Here is a 26,153-nt window from a genome sequence, read left to right as displayed (position 1 = left end):
GTACTGGCATGAGAACAGACACTGGAACAGAATGGAGCCCACAAATAAACCCGTATCTCTATGGTCCCTTAACATTTGACAAAAGGGACAGAAGCATAAATTGGAGTAAAAGTAGCCTCCAACAAATGGTGTTGGGAGATATGGACAGCTACATGCAAAAAATGAAACTCAATGACCAACTTACACCATACACAAAAGTAAACTCAAGATGGATAAAAGACTTTAAGTCGCAACAGCATGAAATTCCTAGAGAAGAACATAGGAAGGAAAATATATGATATTCCACACAGTAATACTTTCAGTGATACGCCCCCTAGAGCATGGGACATAAGGGAAAGAATAAATAAATGGAACTATATAAAATTAAAAAGCTCTCACACAGCTAAAGGAATATCAAGAAAATTCTTGATATTCTGTCTAGATGACCTCACACAAAGAAGACAAACAATCCAATTAAAAAATGGGCAAAGGACCTGAACAGACACTTCAACAAAGAGGACACACAAAGGGCCCAGAGACATATGAAAGGATGCTCAGGATCACTAGCCATCAGAGAGCTGCAAATCCAAACCATTTTGGGATACCACTTCACACTAGTCACAATGGCTATCATAAACAAATCAAGAAACAGGAAGTGCTGGCAAGGTTGTGGAGAAAAGAGAACACTAGTACATTGTTGGTGGGAATACAGAGTGTAGAAGCCAGAATGTAGCCACTGTGGAAAACAGTATGGAATTTCTTTAAAAAACTAAGAATGGAACTGCCTTTTACCTGGCATACCCATTGCTGGGATTATACCCTAAGAATCCTGAAACACCAATTGAAAAGAACCTATGCACCCCAATGTTCATAGCAGCACAATTTACAATAGCCAAGTGCTGGAAGCAACCTAGGTGCCCATCAGTAAATGAATGGATCAAAAAACTGTGGTACATTTACACAACGGAATTCTATGCAGCAGAAAGAAAGGAGGAGCTCCTACCCTTTGTGACAGCATATATGGAACTGGAGAGTATTTTGCTAAGTGAAATAAACCAGGCAGTGAAAAACAAATACCATATGATCTTACCCACAAGTGCAACCTAATCAACAAAACAAGCAAACAAAATATAACCAGAGACATGGAAATAAAGATCAAAGTGACAGTAACCAGAGGAGACACAGGAGGGTGATAATGGGCAAAAGAAGGGGGAAGTTAGCCAAGGAACATGTATAAAGGACTCATGGAGAAAGCCACAGGGGGGAAGGATAGAGAGGGGGCAGGGGAAGGTGGTGGCAGGAAAATGGAGACAATTGTAGCCGAACAACAATTTTTTTAAAAAGTACAAAAAATACTATTTAGAAAATTTAGATGGAGTTCTCAATTAGAATATTGATACTGAATATTGATACTAAATAAGCTTTCTGCTGACTTCCCAGGAAAAAATATCTCATGGTCTGCAATGATCACAAAACCAAGTATCTGGCCTCCTGACCCTAGAATTGCTACATGCTAAGAACAGCGTGTACCAGGAATAATCTATTTAAAAAATCAAAAAATAACTTAAGTACAATAGCTACAATCTTCACAGGCAAAATTTTTCAAGATACTACATATCAATTTCAACAGAAATGTGACTTCCTACTAAGGAAACCAACTTTTTCTTATATGTTTTTTCCAAGTGATATTCCATATTTATAAATAACTTCAAAACCATGTAAGTGTACTACATAACTCTCAGTGTAACATGGTTTTCCTAAGTCAGAATTACATTTCTCTCCTTTTGTGTCAATTTATGAACACAAATGGATAAATGCTAAAAGCATTAAATGAGGGATACTAAAAGACAATTACTAAATTTTCAAGAGAAATGCCTATCACTATAATGAAAAAATGAGATTACTGTAAGTGACCAAGTTCTGTATCAACAGTATAACTAACATAATGCAACATTACACACATTTAAAATATTGTCAGAGCAAATGCAAGGTGAACACAATAATCAAGCCTCTAGACTAGAAAACAATAAATGACACCTGAAGAGAAAAAAAAAAAATCAGTAAATATAGGACACTCAAGAAAACTGCTGTTTTCTTAAAAAACTCAAAGTTACAAAGAAAAAAAGTGGGTAAGTGTTGAGAAATTAAGAGATTAAAGAATTTAACCAAATGCAATTTATAAACCTTGCCCGGACCTAGTTTGGAAAAAGTGGCTATGTAAGACATTGATCCATTTAAGTCAGTGATGAATCTTCAAGATACTAAAGAGAAACAGCTTATAGAAGTAGGCAAAAAGGCAGCAAAACTTAACAGGGATGCAAGAGCAAGATGAAGTCTTATCCTTTAGACAATGCAAAATTCATTATATTACCTCTCTTTATCTTCCTTCATCTATTCTCTCCAACCAATGTTACAAGAAAAATCCTTCATCTTTTGTATCTAGCTTACAGGGATGGGAATGTCAGCAAAAACTAGAGAAACACATGGCAGTGGTTTCCTTGTAGTCCATACCTCCTCCTGGAAGAATTCACTTCGAGTCCAGAATTGGTTTTCTTACCCACTGGTTCCTAATAATTAGCTTGACATCAATACTTACAAATGTTCTTACCAAAGAACACTTTGTAGTCTGCTGTAAATAAATAGATCTTAATTATGCATATCAAAGGGTGCCACAAAGGTACTTACAAATGCAGCCCAAAGAATGGTGTGAAGCAAAGCAGCTCTAAATATCTCATTTGCTATATTTTGTTTCTCTACTTGAGGACAGAAACCTTGGGAGAAAATAACCCCATGCACAAGTACCACCACCTCACTCCTGAATATTACATTTAACAGTGATGCCTTGGAAAACAGGTCTTCTGTTATGCTATCTCACATTGGTTGTAGAAACCAAGATTATCAAAATATTTAACATGCTTAGTTAACATGTGGGACAGTTTGCTGAGTAAAAATATAAAATGAAAAAGAAACATGTAAGCCTGTATTTATAAAGTAATAAACCTGCTATGACTTCTTTCTTGCCTGCTTTGAACTATTAATTTGACAAAGTTGGAACTGGGACAGCATAGGTGATACACCAATATCTTAACACTGCAGTGATTGATATACCATCAAAAATTGACCAGGCTCTATTTGAAGGATGGAAAATTTACAATACACCCAAGAAATCACATGGCACTGTGAAGAGAAAAAAGAAGTCAGGGAAACATGCCACTAACTGTAGTTTAGTGGGGGACAAAAAAAAAGAATGGAAGGCATTGGGTGGGAAGGATACTTGAGGTTCTAAGCTTTATATAGCTGTACCTTCTTTGAGCAAATTAAACTTCTAGTAACTCATCTAATAAAGTGAATTCATTAAACTAAATTATTTCTAAGGTCCATTTCAAATCTAGGTCTCATTGTAGAAAAAAAAAGGAATACAGTATTTCAGATCCTTGTGAACCCCAGGAAAAATACAAAACGCTGAAACATAGTAATGATATTATAACTGGTCATTATGAACATACAACTGAAGGACACTGTTAAAGTGGAACAGAAAAAAAATCAAATCTTCTATATCCCTGCAAAACTGACACCAAAGTAACTACCTTATGCTTCCTTAAAATAGGTTATTTTTCACTACTGAAGACGTAACTGAGTTAATACAAAAAGAAGAGTCCAAACTGTCAACTTTCAGTACTCCACATTCCCCTCTTTAATATGGCATTTTGCACTTATATACATCAATGAAAATTTGAAACAAAAAGAACTTTAGTCAAACTCCCCTTCCTCCTCCAGCTTTATTGGATAGTTTAAAATTACATTTCTATTATCTAGGACTTCAGTTGCTTTTTCCATGACTTTTAAAACTGATTACATCAAATGAAACACAGTTGTGTAAGTGATATAGTATACAAAAATAACATCTTGATTTCTGTGAAAATGCATTTCTCTGCAATTCCTGAATAGCTCCAAATTATGCTTACTCTGAACATAGATGTTTACTCAAAAAACCCATAGATGGGTTTTAGATTTCGTCTTTGCCAGAGAATGTGTTCTAAACCTTTGTCATTTGCATATCAAGTAGCAACATTAAGTTGTTCCTGTTTAGGCTTTTATACCAATTTTCCTGGCAGACGTTAAACACACATTTATTTTTTATTTTGTTTACTCCCACTCAACTGTATGATCTGTGTAGGGCCTGATACAGATGTTAATTGATGTTATTTAACAGCTACTGAGGTCAGACAATCCAAGACCATCATTATGCTAAAATTAAAGTTATTTATGGAAGCTCACAAACACTTCCAGAATTGGTTTTTACCTTCGACCTGGGAACATATTCAAGAAACCCAGAACGGGCTTACTAGTCTGATTCAGCTCTTCCCATTCATCAATCCCTATTCACCAGTGGCAAGGAAAGGGGGTTCTTTAACAAAGCATTATACATAACACCTCTACCAAACTAAACATAAACTTTTTTTTGTAGTTAAATGCAGAAAGTCGATTTTTTTTCCACCCCTTTCCTCCTTTTACATGGCAAGTAAAGCTCACTGGCCTGGGAGTAGCCTCTATCTGCCAACCTTTGGCCAGTGAAGAGGATCCAGAAAAAATAATACAACCATCAATCAGAAAAAGGAGGGGCGACAAAGGAAAATAATTAAGCTGTGGCCTCAATTGTGCATTCCCGTGCAAGGTGCCCTGATTCACCACAGCGGTAGCAGTTGACTTCACTTGTCTTGCTGCAGTTGATGGCTACATGACCAGTTTCACCACACCTAAAAAAATTAAAGTTTTCACAATGGAGCTCAGAAAACATAAAACTATATTCAAGTAATAGTCATTGCATAACAAAAAGCAATGATAAGTGAATTAACATTTATTTTCAAGACAGTAAATCTTATCATCAAACTCTAACCTAAAAGCAAAAAGGAACAAAGATATTCAGTTGTATGGCAAAACCACAAAATTAAAATTTCCCCAAAATGTATAAACCAACATCAAAACCTAAATACAGGCCAAGATATCTTTTTTTAAAAGAGATTTAATTTACTTTTAGAGAGATGGGAAGGGAGGGAGAAAGAGAGAAACATTGATTAGTTGCCTCTCATGTGCCCCATAATTGGGGACCTAGCCTGGAACCCAGGCATGCACCTTGACCAGGAATCAAACTGGTGACCTTTTGGTTTCCAGAACAATCCCCATCCCACTGAGCTATATACCATTCAGGACCAAGATGTTATATCTTTATGCAAAATAACCTCTAAGATCTGAGAGGTGTGTATATATTAAAACTTACAACATTCTTATTTTTAAGACATTAAAAATTCCAAAGTTGTATAAGCTGTCCAATTGCCATAAGATATCGTGGCAGAATACTGACTAATGTACAGACAGTTAGCTGGTTATGTATGCCAAAAATCTATCTCATCTGGTCACAGCCAACTTTTACTGAATGTACTCATCCATAAGTTTTTCCATTTATAGCTAATTCATCTCTAAAACATTATCTACAATAAGCAATCCAGCATCAACATTCTAACTTACCTATAGCACTTCACTTTGGTGCAGTCTTTTTGAATATGTCCAAATTCTCCACAAGAATAGCACTTCTGCTCATCTGCATGGTCACAGTCACGAGCCAGATGGCCTGGTTTGCCACAGTTGTAGCAACATTGCTCTCGCTCTCTCTTAGGCTCCTTGCAGTCCTTGGCAATGTGGCCACCTCGACCGCAGTTATAGCAGGCTTCAACAGTAAGAAAAAGAAGCAGACCAAGACTATAAAATCTTTACAAAATGTTGCTATGTTTTAAACCATACAATATGAAATCGCAAGGGTGGAAAATCTTTTCCAGTGTTATGTGCATACTCATCTCTCTACTTTCTAGAAGATATGAGAAGTGTTAAATACTTACCATCCTCCTGAAGATCACAATCCTTCGCAAGATGACCAGACTCACCACAGCGGTAACAGATGTCTGAAAGAGACGAGGAAACAAACTGGAAACCTATTTGGGGCAGAAACAAAAATGATTTAGCTAATCAGATGAGTCTTGATACTAATGAATATTCAAGTACTTAAAATTTTTTATTTGACAAAAATACCTCTATCCGAGGTAAAACCACCTCTGCCACGGCTTCTCATTCCACGACCACGGCCTCCACCAGTAGGGCATTCCCGGGCCCAGTGGCCAGATCGTCCACACTTGAAGCACTCATTGCTGCTCATGGCTGCAGTTAGATCTTCGAAATATTAAAAATGACAATATTTAACCACTTAAAATTATTTTTTACCTTTTATTTACCTTCATTGTGTTTTCAGATATTATTGTGGGGGAGTGGGGTATAGGAAAGCCAGAAAATATACTGGTTAGAAAAATAATCACATAACTATCTGCTTAAGGCATTATATGTATAATATAAAATATATAAAAATGAAAAAGTGTAAAACATTATATATATTTTCATACAATTTTTATTATTAAAAATATCAAGATTATGCATGCAGAGATCAATACTCAAATGTTAATTTGGTTATCGATTGAGTGATGGAATTTTCAGGGTATTAACGAACACCCATTATTAAACATAATTAGTAATACTTCATTCCAGGTCCAACTCAATGGACACTTTTCATGGTTATAAGTCAGTAAACTTTATTTTGGGCAACTGAAGTAATTTACTGGCCAGAAAATTGGAATAACACAAGATGGAGGCATAGGTGGACGCACCGTACCTCCATGCACAACTAAGATTAGAACAACAATTTAGAGCCAGAATAACACCTAGAACTGACAGAGAATTTATCTGAATGGAAGTCGGACAGCCAAGAGGTTGAAGTAGACCCATCCAGACTGGTAGGAGGGGTGGAGAGGAGGAGCGGGTGCGGGTCGCGGCAAGAGGAGATCAGGGAGAACTGGGCGCATAAGCCTTCCGGGAGGCAGCGGTGGGCCCTGAGTAAGCAAGCGGCGGCTGGCGGACCCAGAGAGGCGGCATTGTGGACCAGGGCAGAGCGTGCAACCCAGGATCCCAGAGAAGGGACTGAGATCCCAGGAGAATGGAGCTACCGCCATTATTCCCTCCCGCCCCCGCCCACAACGTCACAATCTAGCAACTGGGGTGCCCAGCCCAGGGGAACACATAAAGCTCCACCCCTCATTGTAACAAGAGCGACCAGACCAAGGGGGGCGGGGGGGAGCCAGAGCAAGACAGAGAGACAGAGAGACAGACAGACATGTCTCCAACAGAAGAACAGATCAATCCCCCAGGACTCATTCTTTTGAGCGACCAAGAGATAGCCGATCTATCATATCAGATGCACAGTTCAAAACACTGGTGATCAGAAAGCTCATGGAATTGGTTGATTCTGGGCACAAATTACATGAAAAAATGCAGGTTACCATAAAAGAGATGAAGGGAAGGAAACTGGGACTTAAAACAATAGAGTGGACCAGAAGGAAGGAAAAAAACAATCAAGCAGGAAAGAATGAAGAAATAAGAATTCAAAAAAAAAAAAAACGAGGAGAAGCTTAGGAACCTCCAGGACATCTTTAAACATTCCAACATCCGAATTATAGGGGTACCAGAAGGGGAAGAGGAAAAGCAACAGATTGAGCATGTATTTGAACAAATAATAAAGGAGAACTTCCCCATTCTGGCAAAGGAAATAGACTTCCAGGAAATCCGGGAAGCTCAGAGAGCCCCAAAGAAGTTGGACCCAAGGAGGAACACACCAAGGCACATCATAATTACATTAACCAAGGTAAAAATGAAGGACAGAATCCTAGAAGCAGCAAAAGAAAAGGGGCAGTAACCTACAAAGGAGTTCCCATCAGACTGTCAGCTGATTTCTCCAAAGAGACCTTACAGGCAACAAGGGGCTGGAAAGAAATATTCCAAAGTCATGAAAGGCAAGGACCTACATCCCAGATTGCTCTATCCAGCAAAGCTCTCATTTAGAATGGAAGGGCAGATGAAGTGCTTCTCAGATAAGGTCAAGGTAAAGGAGTTCATCATCACCAAGCCCTTATTTTATGAAATGTTAAAGGGACTTATCTAAGAAAAGAAAATAAAGAAAAAACATGTATAGTAAAAAGACAGCAAACTCACAATTATTAACAACCACACCTAAAGCAAAAACAAAAGAAACTAAGCGAACTAGAACAGGAACAGAACCACAGAAATGAAGATCACATGGAGGATTAGCAACAGGGGAGTGGGAGAAGGAGAGAGGGTGGAAAAGGTACAGAGACTAAGTAGCACAGATTGTAGGTTGAAAAATAGGGGGAAGGTAAGAATAGTATGGGAAATGTAGAAGCTAAAGAACTTTATAAGTCTGACACATAGACATGACTAAAGGGGGGGATATGGGTGGGAGAGGGTGTACAGGGTGGAGGGGAGTGAAGGGGGAAAATGGGACAACTGTAATAGCATAATCAATAAAATATATTTAAAAAAAGAAAATTGGAATAACACAAACAAATTGAGCTGTAGTTAGGATTCTGTGAGGGGTTGGTGCAAAATAATTTCTCTGTGTAACCACAGTACCTAACACAGTGCCTAGTTATACTATAGCTCTTGCTTGCTAATTTGAGTCTTCAGAGCAGATATATTAATAGAAATGCAAGATATAAATTTTACCTCTAGAGCAGGGGTGTCAAACTCATTTTCACCGGGGGCCATATCAGCCTCGAAGTTGCTTTCAAAGGGCCAAAATAATTTTAGGACTTTAACTACTCCTTAACTGTTAAGGAGCTGAAATTACATTTGGCTCTTTGAAGGCAACTGCAAGGCTGGCGTGGCCCCCAGTGAAAATGAGTTTGACACCCCTCTAGAGGGTAAAGTAAAAAAATATCAGAAAAACAACAAAGAGGTACACCAACGTGCTAATACCATCTAAAGCACTGGGAACATTTATATTTTTCTATTCTTCTATTTTCAAATTGTTCTATAATTTTACGTTTAAAACAAAGTTACTTGGAATTTCATAAGACTCCTTTATTTTATATTGTTTCCAAATGAAAGCAAACTCCTACTAAAGCAAATGGATTTTATACTTTTGTGTAATGATCTAAAAATAAACAGACTATTCCTGGAATGGAAATGGAATGTTGCAGGACAAACTCCTAGTAAAGTGGCCTTTAAAAAAGGAAATAGCTAGAAATAATGTAACCTTTACATTGCCAAACTTCCACATCTAAACATTTTTTACCCTTAATTCCAATTTCAAGCAACAGCACACAAGTTTTTAATTTAATTTTATTATTATTTTTTAAATCCTCACTCAAGGACAATTTTTCATTGGTTTGAGAGAGAGGGAGAGAGAGAGAAACATCAGCCTGCTACTTCCTATCTGTGCCTGGACCAGGACTCAAATGCACAACCCTTTGGTTATGGGACAATGCTCCAACCAAATGGACCACACTGGCCAGGGCAGTACACACATTTTTTATTTATTTATTTTTGGCTTCACATCAATTGGTTGCCTCCTGCATGTGCTCCAACCAGGGACCAAATCTGCAACCTAGGCATATGCCCTGACTGGGTATTAAATCGGTGACCTTTCACTTCACAGTAAGATGCCCAACCAATTGAGCCATACCAGTCAGGACATTTTTAAAATACCCTCTCAAAGCCAAGCATGAACACCATGATCTAGCAAAACACAGTTCCATATGGACTGATTGGTGGAATCACCAGACAAACCATAGCATCTTTAAGTCAGCACATGGTACATAATGGTTTATTAAGTTGTATGGGAATCTAGTGACCAAAAAATTAAGCTGCAATTGAGTTTCACAAGTTTCCATTGTGAAGTATTTTTTTAAATTCAATATTTACTTATCCTAACTCTGCATCAGATTCAGAATAAACTTTCAGAGAAATCTTTCAACCAACTCTTGCCACTTGTCAAAAACTTATTATTGTCACCACCCAAAAAACACACATGGGGCAACACCTGCATGGGATACTTGTACTTAGTGGTTTCACATATATAATGCACCTTTCTAGACAGAAGAGACCAGTCAGGGAAGATTAAAAATGTATTTTTGCAAAATTTGAGATTACATTTGCTTTCTTATAATGGTGTTATTCTAAATCATGTTACATACTGGTTTCCACCTAAGAGAACAGCCAGGATTAAAAAAAAAAAAAAAAAAAAAAAAAAAAGAATGGCATATAAAATAATTATAGATAAAAGCTGATTACAGCACCTCATCCTTCCTCATTTCCATTTTCTTCATTTTGCATCTTCTCCGGTTTATAGTCAGATCTATTTGAGCACATTTAACTACTGCTTTCAATGGGTTCTTTACACAGAAACAATCACTTCCTTAATATAAGATAATCCAGGGTAGCCCTGGCTGGCGTAGCTCAGTGGATTGAGCGCAGACTGGGAACCAAAGTGTCCCAGGTTCGATTCCCAGCCAGGGTACATGCCTGGGTTGCAGGCCATAACCCCCAGCAACTGCACATTGATGTTTCTCTCTCTCTCTGTCTATCTCCCTCCCTTCCCCTCTAAAAAAAAAAAAAAAAAAAAAAGATAATCCAGGCAATGTGAAAAGTCCTGAGTATTTTAAAATTTAATATTTAAACAAAACACTATCTTTTAGAAAATATGATAATCCAATAGTCAACATGCATTTAAGCCAAAAAAAAAAAAAAAAAAACCCAACAGTTTGGGCAATCTCCCCTTTAGACTACTGCTTTAAAAGAACCTCTTATTTATTTCATAATAGTGAAGTACAAAAAGAATATGTTATAATGAATCATCAGGTGTTTATCAGTGAAATAAAGTCAGCAGTTAAAAAATTTCGGGTTTACTTCCAGCACAAAAATACTAGTTTAAAAATATTCAGCTACTCAAGAAAAATCTATGTGTAGATATTTCATGAACTGTTTTTTCCTCCATTCTTAGAACCCAGATCCAAAGTGAACAGAGTAAAAAGAAATGGCAGAAGTATTTTAGAAAGAAAACAATTAACTAAAGTAACACTTTCACATTAAACATAAAACTCAACTTCTTCCAACCCTGATTCCTAAATGAAAGTTGGTTAAAATGTGATTTCTATATAAACTGCAAATTTAGGGAAAGCAGTATATCTCCATTTAGATTGCAATTAAGCCATTCTGTGAAAGACATGCACAATTCAGAGGGAAAGGCAGAACTTTATACATTGACACTAGTTTTGGTTGTTTTGGCATCAACAAATTTTAATCTCACATAAATTTGTTTACTGGAGCATCTTATTTTTCGGACCATGAGACACACCTAGGGTTTAGAGGAAAATAGGAACAAAATTTTGAAGCAAAAAATGTGGTAAAGTATTTAATAAAATAACAATTATTTCACCAATGTAAATGTAAGCAGAATTCAACAGCAGCATTAACCATTACTCCTCCCAAACTTGGGAGGGGTTGGGGGGGGGGGGGGGGCGGCGGCGCATCTTATTGTCCATAAAATAGGCAACGTTTTAAAAGCCCCACTAAGTCTTAAAGGGAAAGGAAACATTAACTTCATTAATATTCCAAAATCCATCATCAGTGGAGCATATCCCAGTGGGCTTAGATAATGTGTACACAATCTGCCTTCTTCCCTCCTAGGCACAATCACAGCCAATCAGCTGGTCTACATTTTCACTGAGTCTCTTGCCATAGATTCATCTCTGTAGTAACATTAAACCAATTGGTTCCCTGTGTGTTTCAGAGGCCTGCTACTTATCCTAGGAGGAAGGTCCCCATCCCAATAGTTATATACAAATGTACTTAGCCAAAAGGTCGTCAGAGAATTTCATGCTACTCCTTAGGAAAACTAAAGGCAGGAAGGGTTAAGACAGAGTTGAGACTTACGGCTTCATGATTCTCAAGACCTATGGCTGCTCTTGGCTAGAATTTTGCTGCACTGTCCTACCTCTGCCCAATCCACCACCTGTCACAACCTTTCCCAAACTTCAAGGGCCAACTCAAATGCCAACCCTATGAAAGAATCTGATGTCTCCCAGCCTGGAACTCTCCTTCCTATTATTAAGACCCAGGACACTTTGTTAACATCTGCCTGATGGCACTACTATCCTTGCCTTTTATCACATTCCTTGAGGGCAGAGACCAAATGATTCATCTTTGAATTATCACAACACCCCATGATTATTCTTTTAGTAGTTATATAGTTCTATTTTAACTGCTTTTGAGGGAATGGGAGGCCTAATAGTCATTTGCTGGATGAAAACAAACTGTTTCTTTTACAGACACAATTCAATCTAATCAAGTACTGACAATAAAAATACCTAAATCCTTGCTATCATGAGTCACTGCATCATTAGTTTAAAGCGGTGATCTGCAACCCTTTTCATCTCAAGGCACACATAAAACTATTTACTAAAATTCTGCAGCATGCCAAAAAAATGTTTTTCGCCAACCTGACAAAAAATAGGTGTAATTTTGATTCATTCACACAGGATGGCTGTTGTTGTTAGCCCCTGTCATTTTTTAAAATTTGACAATCTAAGGGAAGAGATTAGTGCCCCTGACTATTTTAAAAATTCTTGCAGCACACCAATGTGCAAAGCAACAGTGTATTTTCAATTAGGTACTCATTAAGGATTGACTACAATCACTCTAAAACTCAAGAATATTTAAGATTATCTAGTAAAAACCCCCTATAAAACAGAAATTTTCATTCCGGTTTACTAAAAAAGTCAGCAGTCAAGAGCCAGGACCTGTAATCTGCCCCCTAGGCCCTTGCTATTACTCCAAGAATTCACAAGCAACCTCAGTAACATTTTACAGAATGCTACAAAATACACATATATACTAACTTAAAAGATAAAATACTGTATTTTCACTGTTGCCAGCAAGAGAGCATATCTTTTCTTTTGCTGCTAAAAATCAACTGCAGTATCTACACCAATATATCCTTACACAGTAAGATTTGGGACCATTAGGTTACTGTGGGTTAACCATTTGACCCTCAGGCACTTGACCCCCCATCTGTCCTTAATTTGGAAAAGATGGTAAAACTATCTTTGATGAGAATTGTTCCCAGGCACCTCGTGCTTAACAGATACTCAACTAAAAAAACTGCAAGGGTTTATGTCCTCTGCTTACATAGTTTCTTATCCATTCTCCCCTCAATTAAGTCAGACTGCTTAAAAGTAAACAGAACCCAGATTAATGTCTACATAGCAGGCTTAAGTGGGCTATTATACTCAAGTTTCCCCATTTCATAAAGTCTACTTCCTGAAGAGAAGAAACACAGTTGAATTCTAAATGACTTCACATTTTCAACAGAAATCAAATTATCTGTTTCCATTTAGGTTTTTGTTATCAGATTTTAATGACATAAACTACACCTAAAGATATGGTCAGAGCACAGGGCAACCAGGTAGCAGCTGTAAACTCGGTCAAGCTATTGCTTGAAAAGACTGAAGATTCACTGTGTGGGGCCATAAAGTATATTGTAAACTAAGAGGTCTGTTTTACAGATTTTGCACTCCTCTAGGCTTTAAGGTTTAAATCCTGGAATTAGTACCAAAACACAACTGCTTACACTAGTTTATTTCCATTAATGTCAGTAGTTATACCACATTTTTGATACTAAGAGCAAAGCCAGTAAACTACTTAAATCTTAACAGTACATGGCCAAGACTAACAATGAGATCCAGTGAATAAAAGAATGTAAGTCACCCCACGAATACATTTAAAATAAGTAGCAAAAGGAAAGTTGTGTGTGTGTGGGGGGGGGGATCTAGCTAGCTCTAATTTTTTTATACAATTTTCCTAACACTGCTGTATATACTCACGTTTGCTCTATGTCTAGTTATTTTCACCAAGTTTAGGGTTATCCCTGACTCATCCACTTTGTTGACCTACATGGAGCTTTTGCTCCCGTGAAAGCACTCACTCATTTTTATGCTTGCTCTAATAAATCAGTTTAGGTTCCAACAGGGTACTGAAACACTTCAGACTGTTAACAAAAACAAACTACACAAAGACTGGAAAGAAATTACATTATGTATTACTTGCACTCTGGCCAGAATAATGAAGAATAGAGTACAATACTGGGAGCAATTCTATGTTTTCATACTGGTTCCTGCATTTACCACATGACCTTATTTATTATTTACAGACAATTCTGCCTGCCCTGGTTACCCCCAAGGGTTTCAATTAATAGCTCATCTACGGTGAGTCAAGGGTTAATCAACACATCTATAGTCCTTAAAAGCCTGCAAGTTATATATTCTTGCTCCCATTTTACTCATAAAGTGGGGATCTGAGACCAAATGACTTACCTAAAGCCATGTAACTAGAAAGTTCTAAAGTCAGGATTTCAACCGTAGAGGCTTTTGTTAGGGCTAAGGGATAATAAAGTATACGAAAATGCTATTATTAGAAGAGTATACCAATTCACTCCCTAATTCAAAAATATTATACAAAATGTTACTACTATAAAGCAAATAATTGTACGAAGTACATGCTAATCTGAATTTTAATGAAAAAAGTTATGTTTTCAAATATATTTTTCAGAAATAACTTGTTTCAAAAAGTTCTCTACATTTCAAATATATTTTAAAACTCTATATATTTAAAAATCCACAGCCATGAATGAATTTATTCACAGCATACTATCCCACAGCTTTCTTGAATTTTAAGCCAAGGCAGATACTCTTCTTAACCTTTCTCAAGGTGTAAGTTAAGAGTGCCACCAAGACAGAAAGACTGGCATCTGATTTCATTAGTTAATACTCTTATTTGTAATTCTGGAACCACTCCAGGTAATCACTGTACTATACTCTCATACTACTGATTAATAACTAATTGAGTTACAACTTGAATTCTGGGGGCCACAGCTCTCATTTCATTATTCCAGCAGCTTTTTACATACAACATGAAAATGGTGCAGTTTTACTGGAATCTCTCAGTGGCACACCCTTAACTGCAACAGCATGTGACACTATCAGAACAGGAGTTCTATTAAGTGAGACAGTACCGAAAGAGCGTTCTTCACACAGCAGGCCAGAAGGCTTTGGTATCAGTCTCCTGGCTCTCCACTTACTGTCAGGAGGCTAGGAAGAGGAAAGCCAAAATTCTGAAATACACACACAACACAAAAACAACTCTCATTCCTGCAGGGAAAAATAGAAGAGCAAAATCTCTCCTGGGGTCAAGTGTTTAGTTAACAGACCAATCTTTCCAATTAAAGGTGCATGTCAGAGATATTGTGGGTTTGGTTCGTAGTAAAGTTTTAATCTTTTTGCTGATAGAAGATCCAGCCTTTGATTTATAAAAAATGCAACACGTGCTGCAATAAAGTGAAGTGCAATAAAATGAGGTATGCCTGAAGTCAAATCGTGGCTCTACTGCTTATGAGCACTAATTTGGCATGTTCCCATACATATACCATGTATTTTTATTAGATTTTAAAAGATAAAAGGAATCCAAACAGTCATAAAGTCATACTACAAAACTCACTTATAATACCTTTAAAAAGATCACTCTACCTGCCCCAGATGTTCAAAGGCTTGACGTGCCTCAAAATATTTGACCCTTGGTCTTCCACTGATTTGGCTCAAATATTTGAGGCCGCATGTTTGAAACATCACCCTCAAAAAATAACAAACGAAGAAACGTATCACCCCTTACTATGAATATGAAAAGAAATGTGGACCTTTGGTTGCCAAAAAAAAAAAAACTTACCCAAGTTTTCTAATGTGACATAAGTACACATATACTGTTAGCCTGTTAGCTTTCTTCTTCTTTTAATTCTGTTGCCAAGAGTTGCAACTTGGAAAAATATTTCTTTGTTCAGTTCTTGGGAATCTAATAAATTATTCTTGTTATATTCCAGCACACAGAGAGCTTTTCGTAGACAAGAATAAGGCTCAACAAGCTAAAAATAACAGGAACCTCCATATGTGACACTTGGAGGTGTTTGATTAAGCCATGACCAGTGTGATTTGTTAGAAGCATTTGAAAATAATTGCTTTGCAGGGTGAGGAAAAAAGCCTAAGAGGTAGGAACTTCATTTCATACATCTTATTAAAGACCTCAAATTCTAATTTGCGATTATGGTGCTTAAGCAAAAGAGAAAGTGGTTAATTTAAGATTCTCAGTGATGCATAAATTAATTGGTTATGGTGCTGTTTCTAAAACTGGGCCATACAACAGAAAACAAAGAGAAACTATTTTTAAAAACTTGGAATTTGGGGGCAAGACGACATAAATGAATCCTCCTTCACCTTATAAGAAACAAAAAACGAAATCAGCCTTTTACACACTATCTGAAGTCACAATGAGCAATGTTTTCTTTTCCTAAGGCCCCCGAAGACCAGATGTCACTTCCTTGGAAGGGTCTGACACCATGTGGTTAACATGTGGCAAAGAGCAAAATCCTTACCCATAATAAAATTAACACGCAAACCCAAATGTGAGCGATGATGCCTTTCTAAAGCAGGCTTTCACATTGGGAAAATCTAGGCGGAGGCTGGCTAATTAACCATCGTGTTACTTTTCGATTCACTTTTAGAATCAATAGTATTCGTTTAATTAATGTAATGAATGATGTGATATGATTATGGAGACTTGACAAATTCATGTTTTTTTTTCTGATAATGGGATTTTTTTAAAGGTCCCTCTAACTTAAAATAGTGTTGATTCACGGAAAGTGGGCCTCAGCTGCAGCTTTTCGAATTGCAACGGACGATAAAGATTCAAGAACTGGGAAGCTGTCAAGTAGAGAGTATGAATTCCAAAAACTCTCAGGACTTCCAGAGGGGTGTCTCACCACTCTAAAAGCAAAAACTTCTCCCAGGACCATTTTCTAAGTCCAGGAAAACCTCTGGCACATGGCCCGCCAGACCCACTACCCCAGCACACGGCCCGTATCCAACCCCATCCCCCTCCACCCCCGCATCCACACCAAGGGCTTTTTCCCACCAGACCGCCTCCTTTTACAAGTTCCCGCCAAAACCCCCCCCTCCGCCCAGCATTCTGAGTCCCTCGAAGTCTCAGAGCCTCAGTCCTCAGGGCGTCCGAGCCAGGGCCTCATTTGCTGGAAGGCTATGGCTCGAAATGAGGCCTTGGCACTGGGAGAGACCACATACCCGAGTGGGCCCAGCTTCCCAGGACGGAAAGAAGGATGGGAGGGTCGCCCGACTGCAGGAGGCCAGAAACCAGGCCCCGAGGTGGCGGTGGCAGCCAAGTTTCCCGCCTGACGCAGCAGAGCGGAAAAGGCCAAAGTGCGGCCGCCATCTCCGCCTCACCACTCCCTACCCTCTTCTTCCGCTTCAGACCAGGGCCCGCAGGGCGGTTAGCCCCAGCCCCAGCCCCAGCCCCAGCCCCAGCCCCCACTCTCGGTTCTCACCTTCGGTGTCTGAGCCGGCCCGCAGCGGCGGAGACTACGACGCAGGCCAAAGTAAGCGGCTCCCACGGCAGCGGCTGTTTATTTTCAGGAGTGTCCTTGCCTGCGCCACACGCGGGTCTGCACACGGCCCCACACACGCCGCTGCGCACGGCTCTCCTCCGCCTCGCCCACGCGACCAATCAGCGCGCAGAGCTCGGATGTCCAATCAGAGCTTCTTGCAGAGATGACCGCCCAGCCAGAGCACGGCGTGGGGAAGCGCGGGGCGGGCGTCTTCCCTGCTCTTTGATTTTTCCAGTAGTTACCTCTGCGGGACCTTAATTTCCTGGGTTCCCAAGCCTCAGTCCCACTTTGGCCTTTTTCGCTTACTCCACGCCCCTCCCGACCAGGTGTGGATTGGTCTGTGTGTCCGCGAAGTCTCCCAGCAGCTCGCGACGAGGGATTCCAGGGGACGGGTCTCAGTCAAGTGTTTGTGATAAACGTGGGCTTGGAAAAAATTCCTTTCCCTTCTTGGCCACCAAAAAGAGTGCCCGCCCTTATACTCCTGGCTGGCGGTGCTTTCAGAGGTAGGCCCTATTTCCGGATACTTCAGTTTGGGAAAAAGTGGCCTGTCTAGTCACAGAAGAGGCTGGAGCTGTAGCTGTAGGCCACAGCCCCTGAGATTTGTTTTGGTTTTTGTGTGAGCCAGGGGCAAAGCCCAGATGTCTACTGCTTTCACTTTTAGGTCTATATACCCGCCTCAAAGTAAAACTGGCTCTGGAAGTAAAGGCGCCAGCCCTGGAGAGGGTGTGAAGATGGTGAAAGGTTGTCACTAAGACTTAATAGCATCCCAAAAAACCTTGTGACAGATTTAGCACATTTATGAACATTCCCTGTGACCTAAGGTGTAATCGCGAGTGCCAAGAGAGCCATGTGGCCTAGGCTATCACATTCAGGAATGGCCTTTTAGATTTTGTGTTTTCTCCAAAAAAGATTGTGTCATATATATATTCATAGATACTGTTAAGATAAAGTCAATTTAAGTTGTTCAATGTGAACAAAAAATTAACAAAATTCTGTGTAACTTTTGTGTAACGGGGAAAAAAAGCGTTGTCCCCATTCTCTTGAGTTTTAAAAGGCCCCAAAATTACTATAGGCTTATACAGACTTAATATGCAAGGTGAAATTAGTATGCAACCCATGTTGGTGTCAGCAATGTACTTTTTATTCTCTTCATGACTATCTGATTCTTTGCCCTAGTTTGACCTCGCTGAATCCTTCCATTCTCAAGGCAGTATGACTTTTGAAATCATGTTTGTGAAGTGGCTGTACACTGTTTAAGAGCACACGCGTTAACAGGCGTTAAATCTGGGTTCAAATGACTAGTGATTGTAAAGCATTTAGTAGATTGTGCTCAACATAGTGCTCAATAAAGGGTAGCAATTATTAAAGAAGAAATGGACTATTTTAAAGATCAAAGTTTTTTTTAACTTTTGTTAACTAAGATATTTGAAGTAAACTTATTGTTAAATTCAGAATGAAAATGTCCCATTTCCAGTAAGATAGAATTGCCCAGCACTTTTTGTATTGAATTGTAACATTGTAGTTACCAGTAACAAAACAGTATTTTGTATTTATACAGGTGTGTTACCAAGAAGCTTGTACATCTTTATAAATTTCCCCTCCCTGACTGATTAATGTTTATAATATCCAGGTAAGTAGTAGTGTAATTGTAGACATTTTAGTAGTGATTTCCTGAGTGAATCAGTGGAATGTGTCAAAGGTTCGGAAATAGCCAAAGTAAAACCAAAGAGTCAGTGAAGTAATCATTGGTAAAAATTTACTGTGCACATGCCACAAAGACAGTTTGTAAACTGGGAGCACTCAAACCAAAGCATGGAATGAGATTCAGGGGTTTACCGTTACAAAGCAGCTTTTACAGTGAAAAAGTAGTGTCTTTGCAGTGATTGGTAATTAAGCTAAATTAATGACTGAACTGGTTTTGTCTCAGGAAAGCTTCAAGGTTGGTCTCTGCTGCTGCTGCTGCTTTTTTTTTTTTTTTTTTTGATATCACTTAATCCAAGGAGAGGTGTAAACAGTTTTTGGCTTGTCTGTTGCATTTGTTGTCTGTTCACTGGTGTCCTAAATTATCAGTCTCTCTCTCTCTCTCATCCTTATCCAAGGTTTATTGATTTTTAGAAAGAGAGAGAGAGAGAAACATCAATGTAAAAAAGAAACATCAATTGCTTGCCTCCCATATGCACCCAAACCAGTGATCAAACCTGCAACCTAGGTATATGTCCTGACTGAGATTGAACCCATGACTTTTTTGTGTACAGGATGACACTACAACCAACTGACCCACCTGGCCAGAGGTATTTGTTTTTCATTTTAACAAATGTAAGAGTCTAGATAGGAAGTCCACATTGGGTGCATCCATGCCCACTAGGAAGACAAGTTGAAACTGTAATAGGAAACATAAATTATTATTTCCTGGCTTGACTTTTGTTTACCATTCCAACCATAGAGCTACATAAAAATTTTGCTATTCATTATAGACCCAAGGATGAATATTACTTGTATTTTTTTAAGTGGGGCTGGGTATGAAATAGAGAAACTCAACATAATATTCTTTTTTTAAAAGATTTTATTTTTCAATATTTTAAAAATATTTTATTGATTATGCTATTACAGTTGTCCCATTTTCCCCCTTCACTTCCCTCCACCCTGCCCATCCCCTCCCACCCATAGTTCCCCCCTTTAGTTCACGTCCATGTGTCATAAGTTCTTTAGCTTCTACATTTCCCATGCTATTCTTGCCCTCCCCCTGTCTATTTTCTACCTATTGTTTATGCTACTTATTCTCTATATCTTTTCCCCCTCTCTCGTCCTCCCACTTCCCTGTTGCTAACCCTCCATGTGATCTCCATTTCTGTGGTTCTGTTACTGTTCTATTTGCTTGCTTAGTTTGCTTTTGTTTTAGGTATGGCTGTTACTGTGAGTTTGATGTCTTTTTTTTTACTGTTCATATTTATCTTCTTTTTTTAAAATTTTATTTATTTATTTTTAGAGAGGGAAGGGAGGGAGGGGGAGGGAGGGAGAGAGAGAAAGAGAGAGAGAGAGAAACATCAATGTGTGGTTGCTGGGGGTCATGGCCTGCAACTCAGGCATGTACCCTGACTGGGAATCAAACCTGCGACACTTTGGTTCACAGCCTGCGCTCAATCCACTGAGCTATGCCAGCTGGGGCCATATTTATCTTCTTTTTCTTAGATAAGTCCCTTTAACATTTCATATAATAAGGGCTTGGTAATGATGAACTCCTTTACCTTGACCTTATCTGAGAAGCACTTTATCTGCCCTTCCATCCCAAATGAAAGCTTTGCTGGATAGAGCAATTTTGGATGTAGGTCCTTGCCTTTCGTGACTTGGCATACTTCTTTCCAGCCCCTTCTTGCCTGCAAGGTCTCTTTTGAGACATCAGCTGACAGTCTGATGGGAACTCCTTTGTAGGTAACTATCCCCTTATCTCTTGCTGCTTCTAGAATTCTCTCCTTCATTTTTACCTTGGCTAATGTAATTATGATGTGCCTTGGTGTGTTCCTCCTTGGGTCCACCTTCTTTGAGACTCTCTGAGCTTCCTGGACTTCCTGGAAGTCTATTTCCCTTGCCAGATTGGGGAAGTTCTCCTTTATTATTTGTTCAAATGACTTTTCTACTTGTTTTTCCTCTTCCCCTTCTGGTACCCCTATAATTCAGATGTTGGAATGTTTAAAGATGTCCTGGAGGTCCCTAAGCCACTCCTCATTTTTTTGAATTCTTGTTTCTTCATTCTTTTCTGTTTGGTTGTTCCTTTCTTCCTTCTGGTCCCGTCCATTGATTTGAAACCCAGTTTTCTCTCCATCACTATTGGTTCCCTGTGTATTTTCCTTCATTTCTCTTATCGTAGCCTGCATCTCTTCATCTAATTTATGACCAAAGTCAACCAATTCTGTGAGCATCCTGGTCACCAGTTCTTTGAACTGTGCATCTGATAGGTTGGCTATCTCTCAGTTGCTTAAAAAAACTGGCTCTGTTTGAGCCATATTTTATTTTATTTTATCTTATCTTATTTTATTTATTATTTTATTTTATTATTTTTTCCTTTTTGGTCTGGTTGTGCCTATTATGTATGAGGGGCAGAGCCTTAGATGTTCACCAGGACGGGGCACCCCAGCTGCTGGGTCATGATGTTGTATGTGGGGGCGGAGTCCAAGAGGTAACAATGGTGCCTGCTCCGCTCTCTCTAGGACTTCAGTCCCCTTTGCCACTTCCCACAAGCAAATTGGGCCCTTCTGGTACTGGCTCCTGGGCGGGTGGGCTTGTGTACTTTCTCGGACTCTGTGGGTTTCCCCAAGGAGCCTCCTGTGAGGCTCAGAGAATCTCCTGGCCTCAACACCCCCCCCCCCCCCCCCCAGTGTTTTCAATCGGTGCCTTTAGGCTTTGTTTCCCAGCTGGGTCCCTGGGTTGCAAGGTCTGTGTCGCTGCCCAATTTTGCTTAGTTTGTCTGCACATGAATGTGTGGCTGCAGACTTGCAAGCCTCACTGGATCTGCTCATTGCCTCCCATACCCAGGGTTTGCCACCAGTCCATCAGCTGCCCCTGCGCTTCTGGGGTCAGCCAACTGCTGTCTGCCCCCTGTGCGCCCGTGTCTGCCAGCTGCCGCTTTTTCCTGCCGGGACCCCTCGATCCCTCTCTGTAGGCCTTGGACCCCGCCTCCCCTTACTGGTCTGGATGTATGGTAGTCAGACTTCCGTTCGGTTCATTTCTCTCTGTTCTGGTTGTTTTTCTGTTTGTAAATTTTTGTTGTCCTTAGTTATGGTTGTGCGAGGAGGCACAGTGCGACTACCTATGCCTCCATCTTGGCGGGAAGTCATCAGATACTGGACATAATATTCTTTTACAGGTTTTAAAAATTTAAAAGACTTTAGTAGAAGGAATAGAAACATAATATGGTCTTTGCTGTTTGGCTTTGGAAGCAGTAACAGCTAATGGTTCTTCTCTACCTGGCTTCCAGGTTTCTGTAATGACTATTATTAATAGAGCCAAACTGATCATGAGGCATTCTGTCTCCAGAGAAGGTCTCTGATGAAATTTAACTGCAGTGACTCATGTTGCCTGGATATGCCCTTGGTACACCTATTCATTAGAGATGTTTGAAAATAAGAAAGAAAAAAGCCAACCCACTCAAAAGATAAACTTCCAATTGCATTTGAAGAAAGAGGTTCCTATTACATTTCCATTCCACATAAATGTGTTTTATCCCCCTCCCCCCTTCCAGTATTCAGACTTATCCAGGTACTGTGTTGAATACTGCAGTGGTTACAAAGGTGACCATTTAAGACATGCACTTTGCCCTTCATCTTGTAGGATGACAAGGGCCATAAGAAAGTATTAAGTGTCCTGAGAGAGGACCAACTAAAATGCTGATTCAGCATGATTCAGGATTTCTTAAAATGCATGCCAGCTGAGTAATAATGCTTGCTAACTCTTAATTTCTGCTAAAGAGCCCAACTGCATAGCACATACCTCAGCTTCTGCTATTAAAAGGAAGTGATATGGGTATACGAGAGCTGTCCAGAAAAACTCCATCCATTGTTATAAAACCAGAATAGTTTGTGCGACATTGATGTAACCTGGAAGCCAAGGAGAGTGGACTGGAATGCACCTGCATGAACAATGACAACTTCACTGTACTAGTCAGTGTGGGTGGTATACACTGTTTAGTGAACATATGGACTGTGTGGCCCTCACATTCAAAATGACTGAGCAAATAGAGCAATGAATCTGCGTCAAAGTTTGCATTAAGCTTGACACTTTATCCCGTGGAAACTGGGTGATTCAGAAGGCTTTGGGGGACAATGCAATAAATGTACCGCAAATAAAAGTGTGGCACAAATGCTTCAAAGATGGTCAAAAATCTGTTGGAAGTGATCTGTGTTCTGGAAGGTCTGAAACACAGGTTGAAGACTTGAGAATGTTGAACATGTACAGGCTGCCATCAACAAAGAATAGTGATTGTACTGTCTTGTACTGTCATACAAGAACCAGAAGCTAATCTGGGGATTCCAAAAACTACTGTGTCCAAGATTTTGAGTCAGGATCTTGGCATGAAACATGTTGTGGCAAAATTCATTCTGCAGCTTCTGTTACCAGAGCAGAAGGAATTTCATGCTGCTGATGGGAGAAATGTGTGAGGTCCCAAAGGCACCTACTTTGAAGGGGACTGAGGTGTAACTGTCCTATGTACAATGTTTCCTGTATCCTTTTTCTTCTTCTATAGAAGAATATGTGTCTCTATTTTTCTGTAGAAGAAATGTCTCTATTTTTTAATATTACATGGCTGGATATTTTCTGGACAGACCTTGTATATCCTTTAAAACCCGTCCATGTCTTCTTCTCTCTGCCAGCAGAAAAGTAGTCTTTGTGACTTTACTTGGAAAGCATGCAACTAATTTTAAGGAAAATACATTGTTTCTATCTCTCCTGTCTGCTTCTGAAGCAGAAACATAGTTTACTAAGCTAAATCCTGAAATAGGCATCAGTTATATTAATAAATAGCTAACAGTTAACATACATAGTTTCTGTAACAGTGTGTGGCATAGAGTAATATCTACTAAAGTGTTATCTATTATGATTGTTGTTATTATTATGTATTGAGTGCTTGCTATATGCCAGGCATTGTTTATAACCTCTTTATAAGTTTTTACAACATCCCTATGAGGTAAGTACTATTATTATCCCTATAAGGAAACAGGTTCAGAGGATTGAAGTAATCTTTTAAAGGTCACAGAGTTAATAAATTACAGTACAGGCTTGAGAGGCAAAGTGCTTAAACACAAAGCTTCCAGCCTCAGTAGTTATTAAGACCTAATTCTACAATTTTTCATTGACCCCTTAAAGTGAGTGTGGGGCCCTGGCCAGTGTGGCTCAGTTAGTTGGAGCATCATCCCATGACCAAAAGGTTGTGTGGGTTTGGTCCCTAGTCCAGCCACACATACAGAAGCCAATCGATCAATATTTCTCTCTTGCATCAATGTTTCTGTCTCTCCCTTCCTCTCTCCTTTCCTTTCTCGCTAAAAAGCAATGAAAACATGTCCTTTGGTGAGGATAAAAATAATAATAAATAAAGTGACAGTGTAGGGAATATTAATTGATAAGGAAAATATGAAACACTAATAACTTAGCATTCCATCAGTTGGCTTTGTCCTCTGTGACCTCATATTGAAACTGTCTTTACTTCTGCAAACTAACTGTTAAGAGAAAAACTTTATTTGCAAATACTTTTTCAAATTTCAAAGTAAAGGGGGGAAAAAGGAAAAAATTTCAAAGTAAAACCACCTATTCTCTTTTTTTCCTTAAAAGAAATGTAGAGCCCTGACTGGGTGGCTCAGTTGGTTGGAGCGTCATCGTCATCCTGTTACCTAAAGGCTGCAAATTCGATTCCCGATCAGGGTATATACATACCTAGGTCTCAGGATGATCCCCGGTCAGGGTGCGTATGGGAGACAACCAATCGATACTTTTTTCTTATACTGATGTCTCTGTCTCTGTCTCTGTCTCTGTCTCTCTCCCTCTCTCCCCCTTCCTCTCTCCATTTCTCTCTCTCTAAAAGCAATGGAAAAAATAAGTTCTCAGGTGAGGATAAAAGAAAAAAAAGATGTTTTCATTAAAAAAAAGTAATTTCTTATCAAGCATCTACATTATTTAAACTTTGAAATAGGTAAGAATAGAAAAATAATGTTTAAATTGCTTCCAAATACTTTTTTAAAACAAGATGTCTTAAATTATTCTGAGACAGCATTATAAAGTGCAAAATTTGATCATGTAGCTCTCATAATTTACAAAATAATGTAATTTATTTTTAATTGACAAATAACTCATATAATTGGGTGAATTAGAATTTAAGATCCAGAAGAGTGTTAAGTCTAATCTCAGAGTATGTAGTTTAATTCTCTAGTTTTAAATGAGCACGTGGGACCTATAGAGTTGCAGAGCTCCTCTTACGAGTCCCAAAAAGAACTGATGTTTTTAACCAGATGCCACCCATGTATTGTAAGGTCCTATGCTTGTTGGCTATGCTAGTAACCTAATTAATCCAATTAAATGCAGTGGTGGTAAGAAAAGCAGAGCCCATATCTAATCTATACATTTGTTCCATGTGTCTCCATCCCTTTTCTTTGGAAAATAACACAAATGGGCATTGTACTTTATAAATTATTCACATGTTTGGCAAGAATCAGTAATCAATTTCTCAATCTTGAGAATTATCGTCAGACTTCAGTTTAAGAAACATTAACTGTAGACTGTAAATTTTTATGCTAGAAAAACATAACTGAAAGACATTTCAGTTATGTATTATTACTACAAAAGAGAACATTTGAATTTACACCTGGCAGTAGAATGGCTTTTAGGCAATTCAAATATGACAGATATAACTAATGTGCCCTTTAACTCTCTTCAGCACAAGTCCCACTTCTTTCCTTTCCTCCTGATATAAAAATGGTGTATATCCTTCTGGTCTATTTTTTATATGTGTGTCATAAAATTATGTATATATCAAACCATACATGAACAATTAAACATTTTACATCAATATCTTTTTACTAATTTTTTGTGTTCCAAGATTATAACATACACAAAGCAATGACTTGTCTGGCTTTGTCTATTTTCTGCTGTATTTCCAGGTTCTAGAAAAGGTCCATATACTGGGTAGGCATTCAAATATTTTCTGAATACATAAATATCAATCTGTGCCTCACTTTTCAAAGTTGATATTCTGTTTCTAATATATACCAGGTCTGTCCAGAAAAAAGTCATT

The 26,153-nt window shown here is 38.8% G+C and overlaps 1 protein-coding gene and 1 long non-coding RNA gene across 7 annotated transcripts; one reads left to right on the top strand and one right to left on the bottom strand.

Annotated features, from left to right (window-relative positions):
• Positions 1-3,649: 3,649 nt before the first annotated feature.
• LOC114506265 (CCHC-type zinc finger nucleic acid binding protein) lies at positions 3,650-17,488 on the bottom strand. Of its 6 annotated transcripts, none has more exons than XM_028523871.2 (5): positions 17,318-17,488; positions 6,064-6,201; positions 5,874-5,966; positions 5,506-5,704; positions 3,650-4,736 (listed from the first exon to the last, which is right to left on the bottom strand). In XM_028523871.2, exons 2-5 carry the CDS (start codon positions 6,185-6,187, stop codon positions 4,619-4,621), a joined length of 534 nt encoding a protein of 177 aa, XP_028379672.1. In that variant the 5' UTR covers positions 6,188-6,201; positions 17,318-17,488; the 3' UTR covers positions 3,650-4,618. The 6 variants fall into 6 exon arrangements, with proteins under 6 accessions (XP_028379672.1, XP_028379671.1, XP_035865304.1 ...); XM_028523870.2 differs by having other exon boundaries at positions 5,506-5,707; positions 17,318-17,471; XM_036009411.1 differs by having other exon boundaries at positions 5,506-5,707; positions 5,874-5,936; positions 17,318-17,471.
• LOC118496752 lies at positions 12,727-26,153 on the top strand. Its single transcript, XR_004899311.1, has 3 exons — positions 12,727-12,852; positions 23,754-23,758; positions 26,142-26,153. It is a non-coding gene; the product is annotated as an uncharacterized LOC118496752 (long non-coding RNA).

The sequence above is a fragment of the Phyllostomus discolor genome, chromosome 9, assembly GCF_004126475.2.
Source record: "Phyllostomus discolor isolate MPI-MPIP mPhyDis1 chromosome 9, mPhyDis1.pri.v3, whole genome shotgun sequence".
Taxonomy (NCBI): Eukaryota; Metazoa; Chordata; class Mammalia; order Chiroptera; family Phyllostomidae; genus Phyllostomus; species Phyllostomus discolor.
The sequence above is the reverse complement of the archived record's forward strand: the minus strand, read 5'-3'. Positions and strand labels throughout refer to the sequence as shown.

Coding starts and splice junctions, on each gene's coding strand:
- LOC114506265 (XM_028523870.2), bottom strand. CDS start 6,187: ATGAGCAGCAATGAGTGCTTCAAGTGTGGACGATCTGGCCACTGGGCC. Junction 5,967..6,063: donor TGGTTTTACCTCGGATAGAG/GTATTTTTGTCA, acceptor TGCCCCAAATAG/GTTTCCAGTTTGTTTCCTCG. Junction 5,708..5,873: donor TTGTGATCTTCAGGAGGATG/GTAAGTATTTAA, acceptor TTCTTACTGTTG/AAGCCTGCTATAACTGCGGT.